A 14,089-nucleotide genomic window follows, 5' to 3' on the forward strand; every position below is an offset into this window, starting at 1 on the left:
TTCTTTTCTTTTTAAAGTTGAAATCCACGGTTTTTTGCAATGCTTTCCAGGAAGATCCTTCTCACGTGTTTTTTCCGTGGGTTGATTCCTTCAAACTTTTGAAAAGTCATGACAGTTGTACAGGCCCAATATGAACAGCTGTCCAGCCCAACAGGAAGAAGCCCAAGGCCCAAAACTTAAAGACATGAGAAAATTAAATAAGAGTTTTATCAGTAATTCACTAGCCAAAAATGAGTGAGAAGATATCCATATATTGTCACAATAATTAGAGACAATATTAACACATAAAACTCTCTTAAATCCCTACAAAACAATATTTTCTCTGTAATGTCGAAACCAAAGCCCAATGCCCTTAATATACTTCTTCCACTCTCCTCATATAAACTAAATCATTACTTTTACAACCCTTTGTTAAATTGAAAGGGCTTACAAACGGGACAAAAGCTAAGTACTTCTAAAATCACCTAATATGAGGGATCTTCAACTTTGTAATTTACTTCAATACGATGATTAGCCCGAACCATCTTTGAGGTGTTAAGCTGATAGTGTGTTCTCTTGTTTACCGCAGCTTATTGAGCAGTTCCAGTTCCAGTTGCGCTGGTGTTATTTTGCTTGGCAACATAGATCTGCTTTACTTTGGTAGGAGGGAAGCCCCTCTCTCCTCCTGAAGAGTGGTTCCTTCCATGAAAACCCATTTTACGGTTGGACCACTCTGCCCCTGAGCTGTTCTTCTGACCCCCTCTCTGATAATGATTGAACTGCTGTTGTGCAGATGGATTCTTTTGTTTAGACATTTGTGCTTGAGCTTTGTTAGAGGCAGAAGCTGCAACATGTGGGTTCCTTTGGCTTCCAGAGCCTTCGGCACAAGCATCAACCTTTAAAGAATCCCCAGACCGGCTATTGCTCCCCATTTGAAGAGCTAAGGCTTCAGAACCAATGGAAACTGGTGGATTTACCAAACCAAGTTCATTAGGGAATTGGGTTGCAGCAGCGTTTGTACTCATAGAAAAAGATCGACCACCTTCAAGTGATGACGATGTTTGGGTCTTAGAGAAGCCACTTGCATTTAAAGAATGATGATCAGCAGATGCATGAGTGGACTGAGATGGCATTGAACCCTCAGCTTGCTGTTGCAATGCCATAGATTGTGGAATAGTGTGAATGGGTGATGATTGAACATGAGACCACCGAGGATGCACAGAGACATCAGGTGAAGAGGACTGCAAAGTGAAAATTAAACAGTTAATTATATGAAAAGCAGTGCCATATACCAGATAATTAATCATTCCCCTCTCCAGACCAAAACGAATAGCAAAGGCTGCTCAAGAACTCAAGACGGTTTAATCTCTTACGAAAACCTAAGGATGGCTTAGGTGCTCATATATACACTTCACCACATCCAAACAGACCCCCACACTTGCAACCTCACATCAAAAATAAACCAGGACTTTCCATGCCGCAAACAAAAAGGAGAAGGACAAAACCTGCATTAAGTTCATGAAAAGTTGTAAACCATTTCAAGATACCTGAAAAGGTGACACTTCGAACATGGCCAAAGGCGATGCCATTGACAGCAGTGGAGACCCAGGAGCCAAATGTTGAGCCTGAGCTGGTACATTGGGAGCGCTGCGCTGCACAGGGACCAAATTCGTATTGTTCACTTCACCCTCACTGCCAACCAAGGCAGGTGAGGAATTATGCTTCCAATCTGGCTGTTTCCCAGAGGGGATGTAGGTAGTTCCCATGTAGCTCAAGCCAACTTGTCCAAATTGCCCTACAGGAGCAAAATGATTATAAACCACCATATGCGGAGGGCCTTGCACCCCGGGGATACTTCCAGGAGGACTGATGAAAGGGGCTGTGAATCCTGCAGGAGGACCATAGAATGAATCTACACCCGTGTGGCACTGTTGCCAAGTTCCCAACGGGCCTGAACTAGATACACTGCTCTTCTGTGGTTGTGGTTGCAGGGCAGCAGACTCCTCATGGGGGGCAAAGGCAAAGACAGGACCCCTCATCATAGGATTCATATCATAATATGGAAAATGAGAAGTTGGACCTCCAGGAAATGGTGAAAGCATATGACTAGAAGAACTGTGAGGACTAGGTAAAGGTGGCCATATCGAGATTGGTGGTGTCTCTATCGACAGATCTGCAGGGAGGGAAACGCTCAAAGTCTCGTCACCCTTCGATTGACTCGCAGCATGCTGATCACCCGACATGCCTATGAAATTTCAAAAAAAAAAAAAGTGAGCATGGATGATACGCATGATAGCACTATCCAATTAATCAGCCAAACAGACAAGATAAGTTATAATACCTGTCGTAATCCTGTTTGTATCAACACCACCAAAACTTTTGGGATCTGACATGGTAGTTGAACAGCTACCAATCCCAATCCCAACAACTTCATCATTGCCAATAGCAGCAACAGCAACAGCTGAAGCTGCTGCTTCAGCTTCAGCCTCACAATCCTCTAAAGGTAAGCACAACTCATTAGGACGTTTCTCTTTCTCAAAAAGAACATCACAATTATTTTGCGATGCAGGCATACTTTGGGGCCTTTGAACATTCATTGGGAGAGAAGCAGGAGACCTAATGTTATGTGAAACACGGGTACTTGGAGGAAGAATCGTTGGAGATGTGACTGCACCTGGAGAGTAGTGAGCAAAACCAATCAGATGATAGTTATTATTTAACACACAACACAAGTTGACTTTCATGGGCTGCCAGACTTACCAAATTGTATCTTCTCCCCAGCAAGGAGAGAATTAATAGGACTAGTTGCTGAAGAAAATGTGTTATCTTTTGCAAGGACAGATGATGATGACAAGCCTGAGTCATTGACCGAGCTACCACAATCTCCAATAGATATGACATGTGTATCGAAATGAGCAGGTTTCATAGCCTCCTCGAGTTGGGTCTGTGTCAAGGCCATAACCTACAAATAGTCAATCAAGCAATTCAAAACTCTTAACAAAAAAATCAAAATTCTAACAAGTTAAACTTATAACAAAAACAATAGTTAATTAATTAATGATCCCTTTATAAGGTAAGGAGACAGCAGCAGCTTATCACTTGGACAATAAAAGGCTGAACCAAACGTTCAAATTCTAATACTAATACTAATGCCAAAACCAAATCAGGAAAGCACAAGAGTTTATCTAACAACTCATTCCATCACTATGTAACACTAATAAAATTAAACATATTTCAACAGCTTTACTATTCTCAACTCTTATCCACCCCTATTAAACACATCCTCTTTCACTCTTAGAGCTTGAAAGACAAGTAGTCAAGAATAAGTGTACACTGTATAAAACCACACTTTTATAATTAGGTTTACAGCAGACAAACATGGAAACAATGAAACATATATTGAAATTACGACTAATGATGTGATGCATACCGGCTGATTAATGCTTGGACTACCCCAGGAGCCAATAGATGACTGAACTCCATCAACAGCCTTTCCTTGAGAGTCAAAAGTAAGGTCAGGAGCATCAGATCCAATAGTTTGCCCATTCTTTCCATAGGAATTTGTTTGTGGTGGCCTAAAAAAGAAAAAAATAATTACCATTTCAGCAAACTGAGAAAATTTAAAGTAGACAAGGATTGTTCCCTTCAAGTAGTGCTTACTTTACAGTTTGGGATTTGCCTTCAATTTGACAATCAGCACCTATAGGAGGAGTGCCAATTGGAGCCAATGGCTGGGATCCTACATTATTCAATGTTGCAGTTACATCATTGTTTAGCAAGCCTCTTTTTGACACGATAGCGGAGCGAACACTCTTTGTTGATTGTGCATTTAATGGTGCAGTCACTCTGCTTGTGCTTCTGGCTGTGGCAGTACCTTGGGCTGCAGGCCGAGATTTTCGCTGAGCCTGAAGTACACAGTAAGTTTAAATTTTCAGGAAAACAAATAATATTTTCATAATCAAATCAATAAAAAGGCATATACCTTTCTCATGTTGTTAGATTTTGCCTTAAAATCCTTCTCTCTCTGTTCACGCCGATCATTCAGCATTTGCCTCTTTGACCTGACCTCAATAAAGTCATCTTCATCACTAGGGGCTTCGATACCGGGTTGCTTAAATACACGCACGATACCACTTTGCAAGGGAGCATCAACGTCATCTTCTGAACCAATGTTTCTTTTCAAGCTTCCTTCAGCACGATGTGAAGTGTCTAGTCCACTGGTTGCAGCTGCTTCTTTTAAAGCTGTCTTTTCTTCAATCCCAGAACCAGACACCTGAATCTGATCTGAGCCTGAAATCTCTGAATCAACAGTTTGTTTTGGTTTATCAGACCGTAGTTCTTTCTTTAACCCACTTTTCAGCTGTGTCTCAGTACTCTTTCCATCAGAATTCAACTTGGCATCCGGTCCAGGGAAACTAGAAGAAGGCAATACAGAAGATTGCTTTCCCTCAGCAGGCTGCCGTACACGGAACTCAAATCTCTGTGGACCACGCCGTGGCTTCCTCTGAAATCCATTGATATCTGATCGAGATGCCTCGTTTGCAGAAGACGAAGACCTAGGTCCAGGATGTCTAGCTGTGAACGCAGATCTCCTCCCTCTGCCGCCCGAGAATTGGCCCTGGGCTGATGGCCCACTAGAGTCTTTTACGTTAACAGCAGAATGAGATGATGAAGGCCCAAATCGACTTTCTGATGCTCTATTATTCAACATAGGCTTCGGGTTTCTCCCTACATTACAAGGACGCCCCAAACTGTCAGCTTGTTGACCCAAGCCAGGCCTAATCTGGCCCATGCTGGAGCTGTTTTCTTGATTCTGACACAACGGAACATTAGTTCCTGAACCTGGTGTAACAAGCTCTTTGAAATCACTACCCTGATGTTCATTCAACTGATGTGGAAGCTGAACTTGATGGCTTTTCACAAAACTCTGAGAGGAATCTTGAACAGGCTTGGCAGCAGGTGGACCTCCAGGTACTTGACTGGTAGTATAACTTGGTGTAAAATTAGGCTGAACGAAAGACATCGATTGAGGTGCTAAGGGTAAGATTCCCTGAGACATGGGAGGTGGATACCTGAGCTGGCCAAATTGAAAGAGGGGAGGCTGTGGAGCATGCATATGAGTTAAGGAAGGACCCATTTGTGGATGAAGTTGGAGAGGCATCTGAATAGAACCAATTTGAATAGCTGGAACAGGAGATGGAATCAAAGAAGGTCCAGAAAACAACCCAAACTGAAGCTTAACAGGCAAGTCAGCAGGGCCCTTGGTAGCAGCTACACCAGGCAAGGTCTGATTAGATGACAGTGAGTTTGTCATGACAGGGGATGATACCAACTGCTGAGCACTCAAAACAGCACCAGAGGTAGAAACCCCTGTATTCAAAGAATCTAATGACATTGATACATTAGTTGGCTCAAGATTTTTCTCAGACTCTTGAACTATCACACATGAACCATCTATACTCAAAAGTTGTGAGACATCAGCAACTTGTGCGCTTTGTCCATCTCTACTGCCATCAACGGATTCTTTTTGTTCCAGGGTGCTGACAGCCGCTTGAGGTCCTGTATACAAACTTTCATCAATCTTCGGACTTTTATCATAATCCTCATTTGGTATTCCAACTTCCACACCCTGGTCAAAGCCAAGAACCATGTTGTCCGTATGAGGTGAGTCTTTCCCTTCCAGATGCAAATCTTCAAACTCATGGTTCAGTTCAACATTCTCATCATCTCCTTCATGTACATCTTCTTCATGGTAACCTACATCTTCATCATACTCTTCTTGCTCTGGTAACTCCTCATTGTTATCTATAGTCCATTCTTCATCATCACCTACTGATACTGAACTTGCACTAGCAATAGTATTACCTTTGACCATTTTAGCTTTTAAGAGTAAATCCTCATTCTCAGAAAGGGAAATCTCTTGGCTTTCTGCTCTACAGTGCACTGCCAAAGATTCCCTAGATTCATCCAAATCATCATGAGACAGATGAGTAGGAGAACTAGGGGGGCTTGAAACAGAAAGTGAGGATTGCGAGTCACGCCCAGGTGTAGTATTTCGATTCAGTTCTTGCTCCCCATTTATTGAACTCTGCTCCGCAACATCCAATATTTCTGAATGCTCTTTATGAGCATCCTGATAGCTTACTCCAGCAGACTCACTTCGCAATGCCTGATTTAATTGAATGTTTCCATCTTCATATGCTGAGGAATCAGGATGTTCACTTTCTCCTCTGAAGGAAGTCCGATGTACAGAAGGTAATGATGGAGGGGGTAAGACCCGAGGCTGTCTAGCAGGATATCTTGACCTCCCATAATTACAAAGGTCATCCAGATCAGAATTCTGATAAAAACGTTCTGGGAAAGGAGAATTTCCACGACCCCTACCCTGTCCCCACCCCAAATCAAATCTGTCAGCAACATTATCAGGGAAGTCAGCTTCTAAGTCCATGTTCCTGCCATACGGATTACCATCCCCAGAAATGTTCCACCTTTGACCCCTTGGATGAGGAAAATCGTCCATGAGAGGTTCTGGAATCCCCCCTCGGTAGTAACCCCTGGTAGGCATGTAGCCTTGCCCTCCATACAAGTCTTTCCGAGGAAATGACTTTCCTCCCACAGAGACATCCCGTCTAGGACTCTGATGACCGTTCTCGGGATCTGCAGAAAAGAAAGACGAGCTGTTCCCATTCTCAAACATATCCCGTCTCCAAGAATTAAAGGGTTTTCCTCTATCTGTAAAAGCAAAAGAAGATTCTCTAGCTGCTACAGCCCGGGACCCCATGTCAAAAGGTCTACTAAGACTGGAATCAGAAGATGCTGAATTTGTGATCCTCTCCACCATCCTTTCACCATCTTCCCAGCAAGAAAAATCATCAGCCCGGACATCTCTATCTTTGGCAACCACAGGCATCATGTCATCTGGAATAGCAGCAGAACTACTGACCTTTGCTGTTTCAGCCTGTCTCCTTGCAATCCTTTCTTCTAGTTCCAGAAGCTTTTGCTTGGCAGCTTGCTTTCTTCTATCCTCCTCCATCATCATTCTTTGTTTCTCATCTTCTCTAGCTATCCTCTGCTCTTCTGCCCTCCGTATAGATTCTAATCTTTCTTGCTCTGACCTCCAAGCAGCTTCACGTGCTTCTTCTGCCAATCGTCTCTGGTGTTCTTCCTGTTCCCTAGCAACCCTCTGTCTTTCCTCTTCTTCTCTGCGAGCCATTTCCAGAGCTCTCTCTTGCTCTTCGATGATACGCTGCCGCTCTTGTTCTTGAATCTGTTGAACCCTCTCAAGTTCAGCCTCAAAGGATTCCCGAACAGGATCATGAAAGTTGAGCGGTTTATTTGCATCCTTCTTCCTCTTTACCGCCCCAAGAACACCAGGAAAAAGATCTTGTCCATCAAATCCAGAGAAAGGATCTTCGACATAAGGTTTTTCATTTCTGGAAGTGGAACGCTTGTCCCTGTCAAAATTCTGTATGTGATCACTGCCAGACAACCCCTTATTACCGGAAGAAAATGAGGATCTCAATCCCATGTTACTTTGAACCTCAGATTTATACCGATTAGAATTATTGGCATAAGAGTCTCGAGTGTCCCTCTCTGGCTTTCTACCATTATTTAGATCTGACGAGTTATTCCATTGCTGTCTCCCATGATCCCTCCTGCCAGCAGCATAATCTCGATTAGCAGTTTGTCCAACATTATACTCATCCCGGGTGTTGCCTCCTTGTTGGGGTGGGAAGTATTTATTATCTTTATTTGCTTCACGATTCACACTGGCTGGCCTTGCACCAAAATTGTTTCTGTCATTTATGACTTCCTGGGAACCAAACCTATCTCTGGAAACAGGGGTTCTCCATGATTGCCCTTCATGACCCTCTCTGCTTGGTACCCGAGAATTTTTGTTAAAGGCATCGGCATTAGAGACTTCGTTCGGCAAACCCTTGCCAACATCATTGTCACGCTGACCCCTTCTATCAAAAAGATTCTGAGCTGGTTTATGTGGTGGCAAGCTGCTCCGAGGCAAATCAAAATCCCTATCCCAGTAAGCTTCAGTTCTTGAGAAACCAAGGTCTCTGTTCCTCTCAGTCAATCCATGACTGGTATCACGCTCATCATCTGCCCAATCAGACCTCGGACTCAGCCGGACCAATGGAAGAGGTCCAGGAAAATAGTCATCCTGCTTTCGGCCTTTTTCTTGAGAGCGGAAATTGGCTGAACTACGATCCTCTCTATTATTAACACCAAGACCGTTACCAGCAGAGTGATGGGGAGACTGTACCTGGGGACGCATGTCAACATGGGAATTCAAGTTCAAACTCTCCCTCTGTTCCCCTGTGGGCTGTTCACTCATCCCCTGCTTGTGTTTCTGATGAGCTGAATCCTTCTGTTTCTGAGATGGCACATTTGCAGCACTCAAAGTAGCTTTCAGAGAAGGGAAATCTTCACCTTTCAAAACATTTGCCTTTTCCACAGCACTCATCATAGTCACAGAAACATCAGTTCTAGCTGATGGTGGCATGTAAGCAGTACTAACCCCACCTCTGTTAACCCCATCAACACTTTGAACCCCATGATTGACACCCTCACTAGACAATAGCCGATCACCAACACCCTCCCTCTCAGTTCCAACAATTGCACTCGGTTTGGACCAGCCCATGCCCGATGAGGAAGGTCTCGCCCCACTACCAGCAACACCTCCGCCAGCAGTCCCACTACCAGAACCCAATGAATCAAACTTCTCATGTTCCCTCCTCAAAGAAGGCAAATTCAAGGGGGGTGGAACAGAAAGCTTCGACCCAACTTTGTGCGAACTCCTTGGCCGAGAAAGGACCACCATCCCACCCCCACCTCCTCCACCACCACTGGACCGGTTTCCCCGACCCAACCCATAATTACTACTGTTTGATTGATTAGAATGCAAGGACTGTCCATACGATTTATTCAGATTCACGGACGTAAATCTGTTGCCTACACCCGGATTGGCCATCGACCTGAAATCCGACAGATCCCTAACCCCAACAAAAGCATCAAAAATAATTCCCCCCTTTAATCACCGCAAAATTAACACAATACAAATCACCTCAATCAATTTCCCTCTCTTTCACGATCTCAAATTAATCAGCTAGTACCAAAAATCAAATCCTCAAATCACTCGTATTTCTCACCTGATCATCAAACAAACCCAAAAAAAAAAAAAAACACACACAAAACACAAATTCAATGACGATAATTACTCAAACCATAAAAAATGAAGCAATTAAATACGCAGACAATAAATGAATCTAGACATGATTGAAATAGAAACTAAATTAGGGTTTGAAGAAGTAATTAATTAAATCGAAAATTCCTAAAAAAAACAAAAGCAAATTAATTACCTGATAATAATAAAGAAAGAGGATAAGTGAGGCGGCGGAGGTAACGGAGTTCCGTGGAGAATCGTACGACGGAATATCGCCGGGCAGAAATGCCCTACTACTCCAACGGAAGCAAAAAATGAGGAGAGAGAAAAAAAGAAAAAAGAAAAAAAGGTTAGAGGAAGACGAAAGAGGGAAATTAATTAAGATTGGGGCTTTTGTCAATTTAGTTAGGTATATTCACCGTACTTGGTGCTTTGTCTTTGTGGCTACTACCTCTTCTAATTACTTGTACCTTGTTGCACTCCCAACTTATGGAAAGGAAAGAGTGAGTGTTCAAATTTGTTTCCATATTCGAATATCTTATTTGGATTTGTAATTTATACGATCTATTCATCAATTCTATCAAGCTTTTATCCTATAGATGAGGTTGTATAAGTTAGAAACGGTGTTTTAGTAAATGCTGGTGTTCGGTTTTTATATCAATAAAGATCACTACAGTACTAAAAGATACTTATAGAGTTACACGTATCACTTAATAGTTGTTTCGGGTTTAAAATGGATCCAAATCGCTTTTGATTTATACTTCCTCCTATGAAGATTGCATGACCTTGAGTGTGCTACAATATATTAAAATCAACCAGTAAATTATGCAATATTTTAATGTAAATGTAAATAAATAAGGAAGGCTTCAAAATTGCAGTAGTCATATAGCTTGATGATTTTGCGATAACCGATCATTCTTATGTAATTTGCACTTTGTACAAATCACAAGTTTATCTCTGTATAAAAAGTGGATTATATGAGAGTTTATACTGTGAACAATGAAAGGGTCTACTCTTCTCATCTTATAGATGTTCACTTATTTCATGAAAGTTCATACAATACAATAAAAGGGTTAATGAATACGAATAAGATAATACTTTGTAGTTCATATAGGTCATAAAAAATAAAAAAAAGTTTGATAAATTTCAATAAAATCTAATGACACTTTATGTAAAAAGTCCAATAAGATATAATACACCTTACGTAAAGGACAACAAAGCTTCATAAAGTTTTGTTGGAAGAAATAAGATATTTTATATATTTATTCATTACTAGGGGATCCTACGCGCGCGATGCGCGCGGTATAGGTAGTGTTTCAAGTTGAGTTATTGCAGTTAGTCTTTATACCTTATGTATGTTTGCATATTTTTTATTATAACTATTTGTACATATGCGATTAATATGTTGAATGTTATGTATCTTAGCAATGGTCAAAACTTTAGCAAATTACTCTAGAATTAGTGAGGGAGTTGTGTAAAGTATTGAGTTCTAGACATGCAAATGTTTGCTATATTTAAAGTACAGATTGAAATGGTTCAATTAGCAGGACATCACATGTCTATATTTTTTCTTGTATTCATATAAGATACCAATACACCTCACTTTAAGTTTTAATCGGTTAAAGTTATGATTGTAATAATTACAGTAAATGTCATTTAACAATGATTGCCTTGTAATTAATTTATTTTACAGAGTAAATTAATATTATAAGTCATTAATTTATTTTGTTAAAGTTACAAAAATAATGAAGTTATTTTCTTGAATCGGTAAAAAATGCAGTGGACAAAATGGACCAAGTAACCTCAAAAACTAAGGGTCTGTTCTCAGACGATTATTTTCAGTTCAGTACATTTCAGCTCTAATAAGTTCAGTTCAATTCAATTTAGTTCAGCTCCTAATTTCCTTCTCTCATAAAATATTCATTTCAGTTTAGTTTAGTTTAGTTTAGTTCAGCTCTAATAAGTTCAGTTCAGTTCACATATCTTAATGCTTTCGGAATCAACGAACATAGTGTGTCCTAAGTCAGTAGCAAGATCAGAAGGCTCCAAGAGCCCTGGATAAAGATTGAAATCTTGAACTAATCAAAACTCTCGTTCGATTCAGTTCAGTTAATGAGAATAGACCCCAAGTTAAGTGGAGAAATAAGGTCCAAGGATTAATAACAGTAGATGTTGAGTGATTGACTGTGTGAAATTGTCAATCAAGTTCATTCCCAATTCAAATTTCTACCAAGCTAGTCTTCAGTTCAAATGAGTAAAAACTTGGGCAATTATTGCTTGAACCTTAAGAGTCACCAAACTAACTAAACTATCTCAATGTCATTAATATTACAATCTCTTGAATAACTTTCTGGTTTTTGTATTTGACCAACCTTTGTCTTAGCTTCTAGTTTTTTTTTTTTTTTTTTTTTTTTTTTTTTTTGTTAGAACTACTCATATGATCTTTCGAATTTCACTTTCATGAACTTTTTAAATGAACCAATACCCTTGTAAACTTATATCAAAATCATGGACATCGGTTTTCTCTCACTGTCCGAAATATAACCGATTCACCAACCCACACTTGAGCCTGATTTCTCATATATCAATTTCAGTTTCAACACAGTTGCTTTTTCACTATATTGGACAAATGCTTGCTTCCATAGTTCCTTGTGCTTCATTCATATAGGAAAGAATTTAAAATCAAAACCTCTCATAATCATACTCATGAAGGTTAGGTTTTAAAAAAAAATACTTATGAAGGTTAGAATAATTAAAGCAATCCTAAATTGATTATACTGACAAGTGAACAATTAAATTAACGATAAAACCCATGTTGTGAAATTGATCAATAATAACAAATTAGCAATAAAATAAATACATTGATTATTCATAAACTAATCATACAACATTAATGGGGGTATAAAGGTAATTAAACATTTTCAGGGTTAAAAATGTCCTAACACTATTCATAAGAGTATTTTCCCACTTTTTATAAGGTAGGGATAGATACGAAGTAGAGCTGTTCATGGGCGGGACGGCCCGCTAAGCCTGCCCAACCCGGCCCGCAAAAAAGGCGGGCTTGGACAACCTTTTTTAAAAAAATTGGATTTTTGGGCGGGCTAGGCCCGGCCCGTTAATATAAATGGGCGGGTATGGACAAGAAAATATGTGTCCCGGGCTAGCCCGTCCGGCCCGTTTATAATAATAATAATAATTTAATAATTTTATTTAGTTAGTGTTATATTTAATAATAAAAATAATACTTTGTGAATTTAAGAAAATAAAATAATAAATATAAAGAGACTATATTGAACTATAAGCTTTTATTGGTTACAATTATTTATTTTAATTTTATATTATGACATACTTTGTGTGTTTTTAATTTCTATTATCATTATTTGTGGATAAAAAAAAATTTATAACAACTCTACCAAAATAATTTTAGCACATGTAATAATAAATAGATAAATTAGTGTTATAAAATTTTTAAAAAAATTTAAGGCCCGTTAGCCCGCGGGCAAGCCCGACCCGTTTAGCAAGCGGGTATGGACAAAGTATCAAGCCCGCATAAAAGGGTTCGGGCTTGATACATGAAACCCGTTGGACAAAAAATAAGCATAAGCCCGGCCCACTACCCGCCCAAGCCCGCAAATGATCACCTCTAATACGAAGTAATGAATTCATATACATTAAGTTTTATATGTGGCTGGTCACACGAGAGATTACTTGGTTTGTGGTATATGGGTTACTCTATTAGGGTTATATGGTTAATTAGTAGTACATGTGTTATTATGTCAGCGTTGTAAAGGTTAGCTTATTTATTAATTTTTTTTGACAGAACACCATGCTTAGCTTTATTAATTCACCAAACGTTCAAAATCATTACAAATCGCCCCTTGAAGTTCAGGGGGATACTCCTCTAACCAAACTCGAAATTCATTAAAACTACTACTTAAAATTGCTAAGCGTTACTAAACCTTTTTATTTAAGGGTTACTCAATAAATATAATACTACTGATAAGTGTTTTATTTGTCCACTTATCATGGTTTTTTAAAACACAATTTTGTACTCTTTCCCCTACTTCAATCCCTTTTTCTAACTCTTTTTGTGCATACTTGCATCTTTTGGCTTCCCCGTTTCTTTTTATGCGTGTGCTCGTGTTTGTAGGTGCAATGAGATTATGGTTAAGTAGCATGAGCATGAAGACTTTCTCGATGGAGCATTATCAGGCAGGAGCGGGCGTGCACCCTTATAGGAGCGGCCGCTCCTCATCCCAGCACCACAAACTGCCTCCCCCTACACATAGAGGAGCGGGCGTGCACCTAAATAGGAGCGGGCGCTCCTCCCTGATCCTTTACATTCTGCCCCAAACTGCACATAAAGGAGAGGGCATGCAGAGAGCCCAGGAGCGGGCGCTCCATACAGAGGAGCGGGCACTCCTCCTGTTCTGAAGCCCGATTTTGACGGATTTTACGATGTAATTTTTGGGCATATAAATAGGACGCTTGGCTTCAGTTTTCAGGATCTTCTTTCCTTTTAGTTTTCTTAGGTCCTTAGTTTCTCTCAACCCTCATTAATTAGCTTAGAACTTCTCAACTCAATCATTGTAGTAGATTAATTGAAGATTGTTCTCTTGAATTCAACAATTTCTCAACTTTGAAGCATTTTAAGTAATCTCTTTCCTCTATCTCTTACTCTTTAATTTCAATTTTTATTTACTTTGAATTGTTAATTTCTCTCTTGATCTTGCTTAATTGCTGTTGCATGTCCAATCTACCTTATTCCTACTACTCCTCTCAACTTGTTAACTTAATGTTTGAATTGGAACTTGTTGTTTTGATGTCCTTCACCATGTTTAGTGAGTAGTTAATTAGCTAGGGGTTGGGTGAAGACCCAACCAAGCCATGGGTTGATTGATGTATGTGCTTGCATGTTCATTTTGGGTTGATGAT

The 14,089-nt window shown here is 40.0% G+C and overlaps 1 protein-coding gene across 2 annotated transcripts; it reads right to left on the minus strand.

The window, feature by feature from the left end:
* Positions 1–193: 193 nt before the first annotated feature.
* LOC145602786 (uncharacterized) lies at positions 194–9,576 on the minus strand. Of its 2 annotated transcripts, none has more exons than XM_081658940.1 (8): positions 9,351–9,576; positions 3,962–9,140; positions 3,640–3,884; positions 3,410–3,554; positions 2,740–2,923; positions 2,321–2,653; positions 1,527–2,224; positions 194–1,220 (listed from the first exon to the last, which is right to left on the minus strand). In XM_081658940.1, the coding sequence occupies exons 2-8, from the start codon at positions 8,960–8,962 to the stop codon at positions 570–572; spliced, it is 7,257 nt and encodes a 2,418-aa protein (XP_081515066.1). In that variant the 5' UTR covers positions 8,963–9,140; positions 9,351–9,576; the 3' UTR covers positions 194–569. The 2 variants fall into 2 exon arrangements, with proteins under 2 accessions (XP_081515066.1, XP_081515065.1); XM_081658939.1 differs by having other exon boundaries at positions 2,740–2,941; positions 9,351–9,575.
* Positions 9,577–14,089: the final 4,513 nt, after the last annotated feature.

The sequence above is a fragment of the Chenopodium album genome, chromosome 21 (genome assembly GCF_948465745.1).
Source record: "Chenopodium album chromosome 21, dcCheAlbu1.1, whole genome shotgun sequence".
In the NCBI taxonomy this organism is placed as follows: domain Eukaryota; kingdom Viridiplantae; phylum Streptophyta; class Magnoliopsida; order Caryophyllales; family Amaranthaceae; genus Chenopodium; species Chenopodium album.

Coding starts and splice junctions, on each gene's coding strand:
- LOC145602786 (XM_081658939.1), bottom strand. CDS start 8,962: ATGGCCAATCCGGGTGTAGGCAACAGATTTACGTCCGTGAATCTGAAT. Junction 2,942..3,409: donor GTCCAAGCATTAATCAGCCG/GTATGCATCACA, acceptor GACTATTTGTAG/GTTATGGCCTTGACACAGAC. Junction 2,225..2,320: donor TACAAACAGGATTACGACAG/GTATTATAACTT, acceptor GAAATTTCATAG/GCATGTCGGGTGATCAGCAT.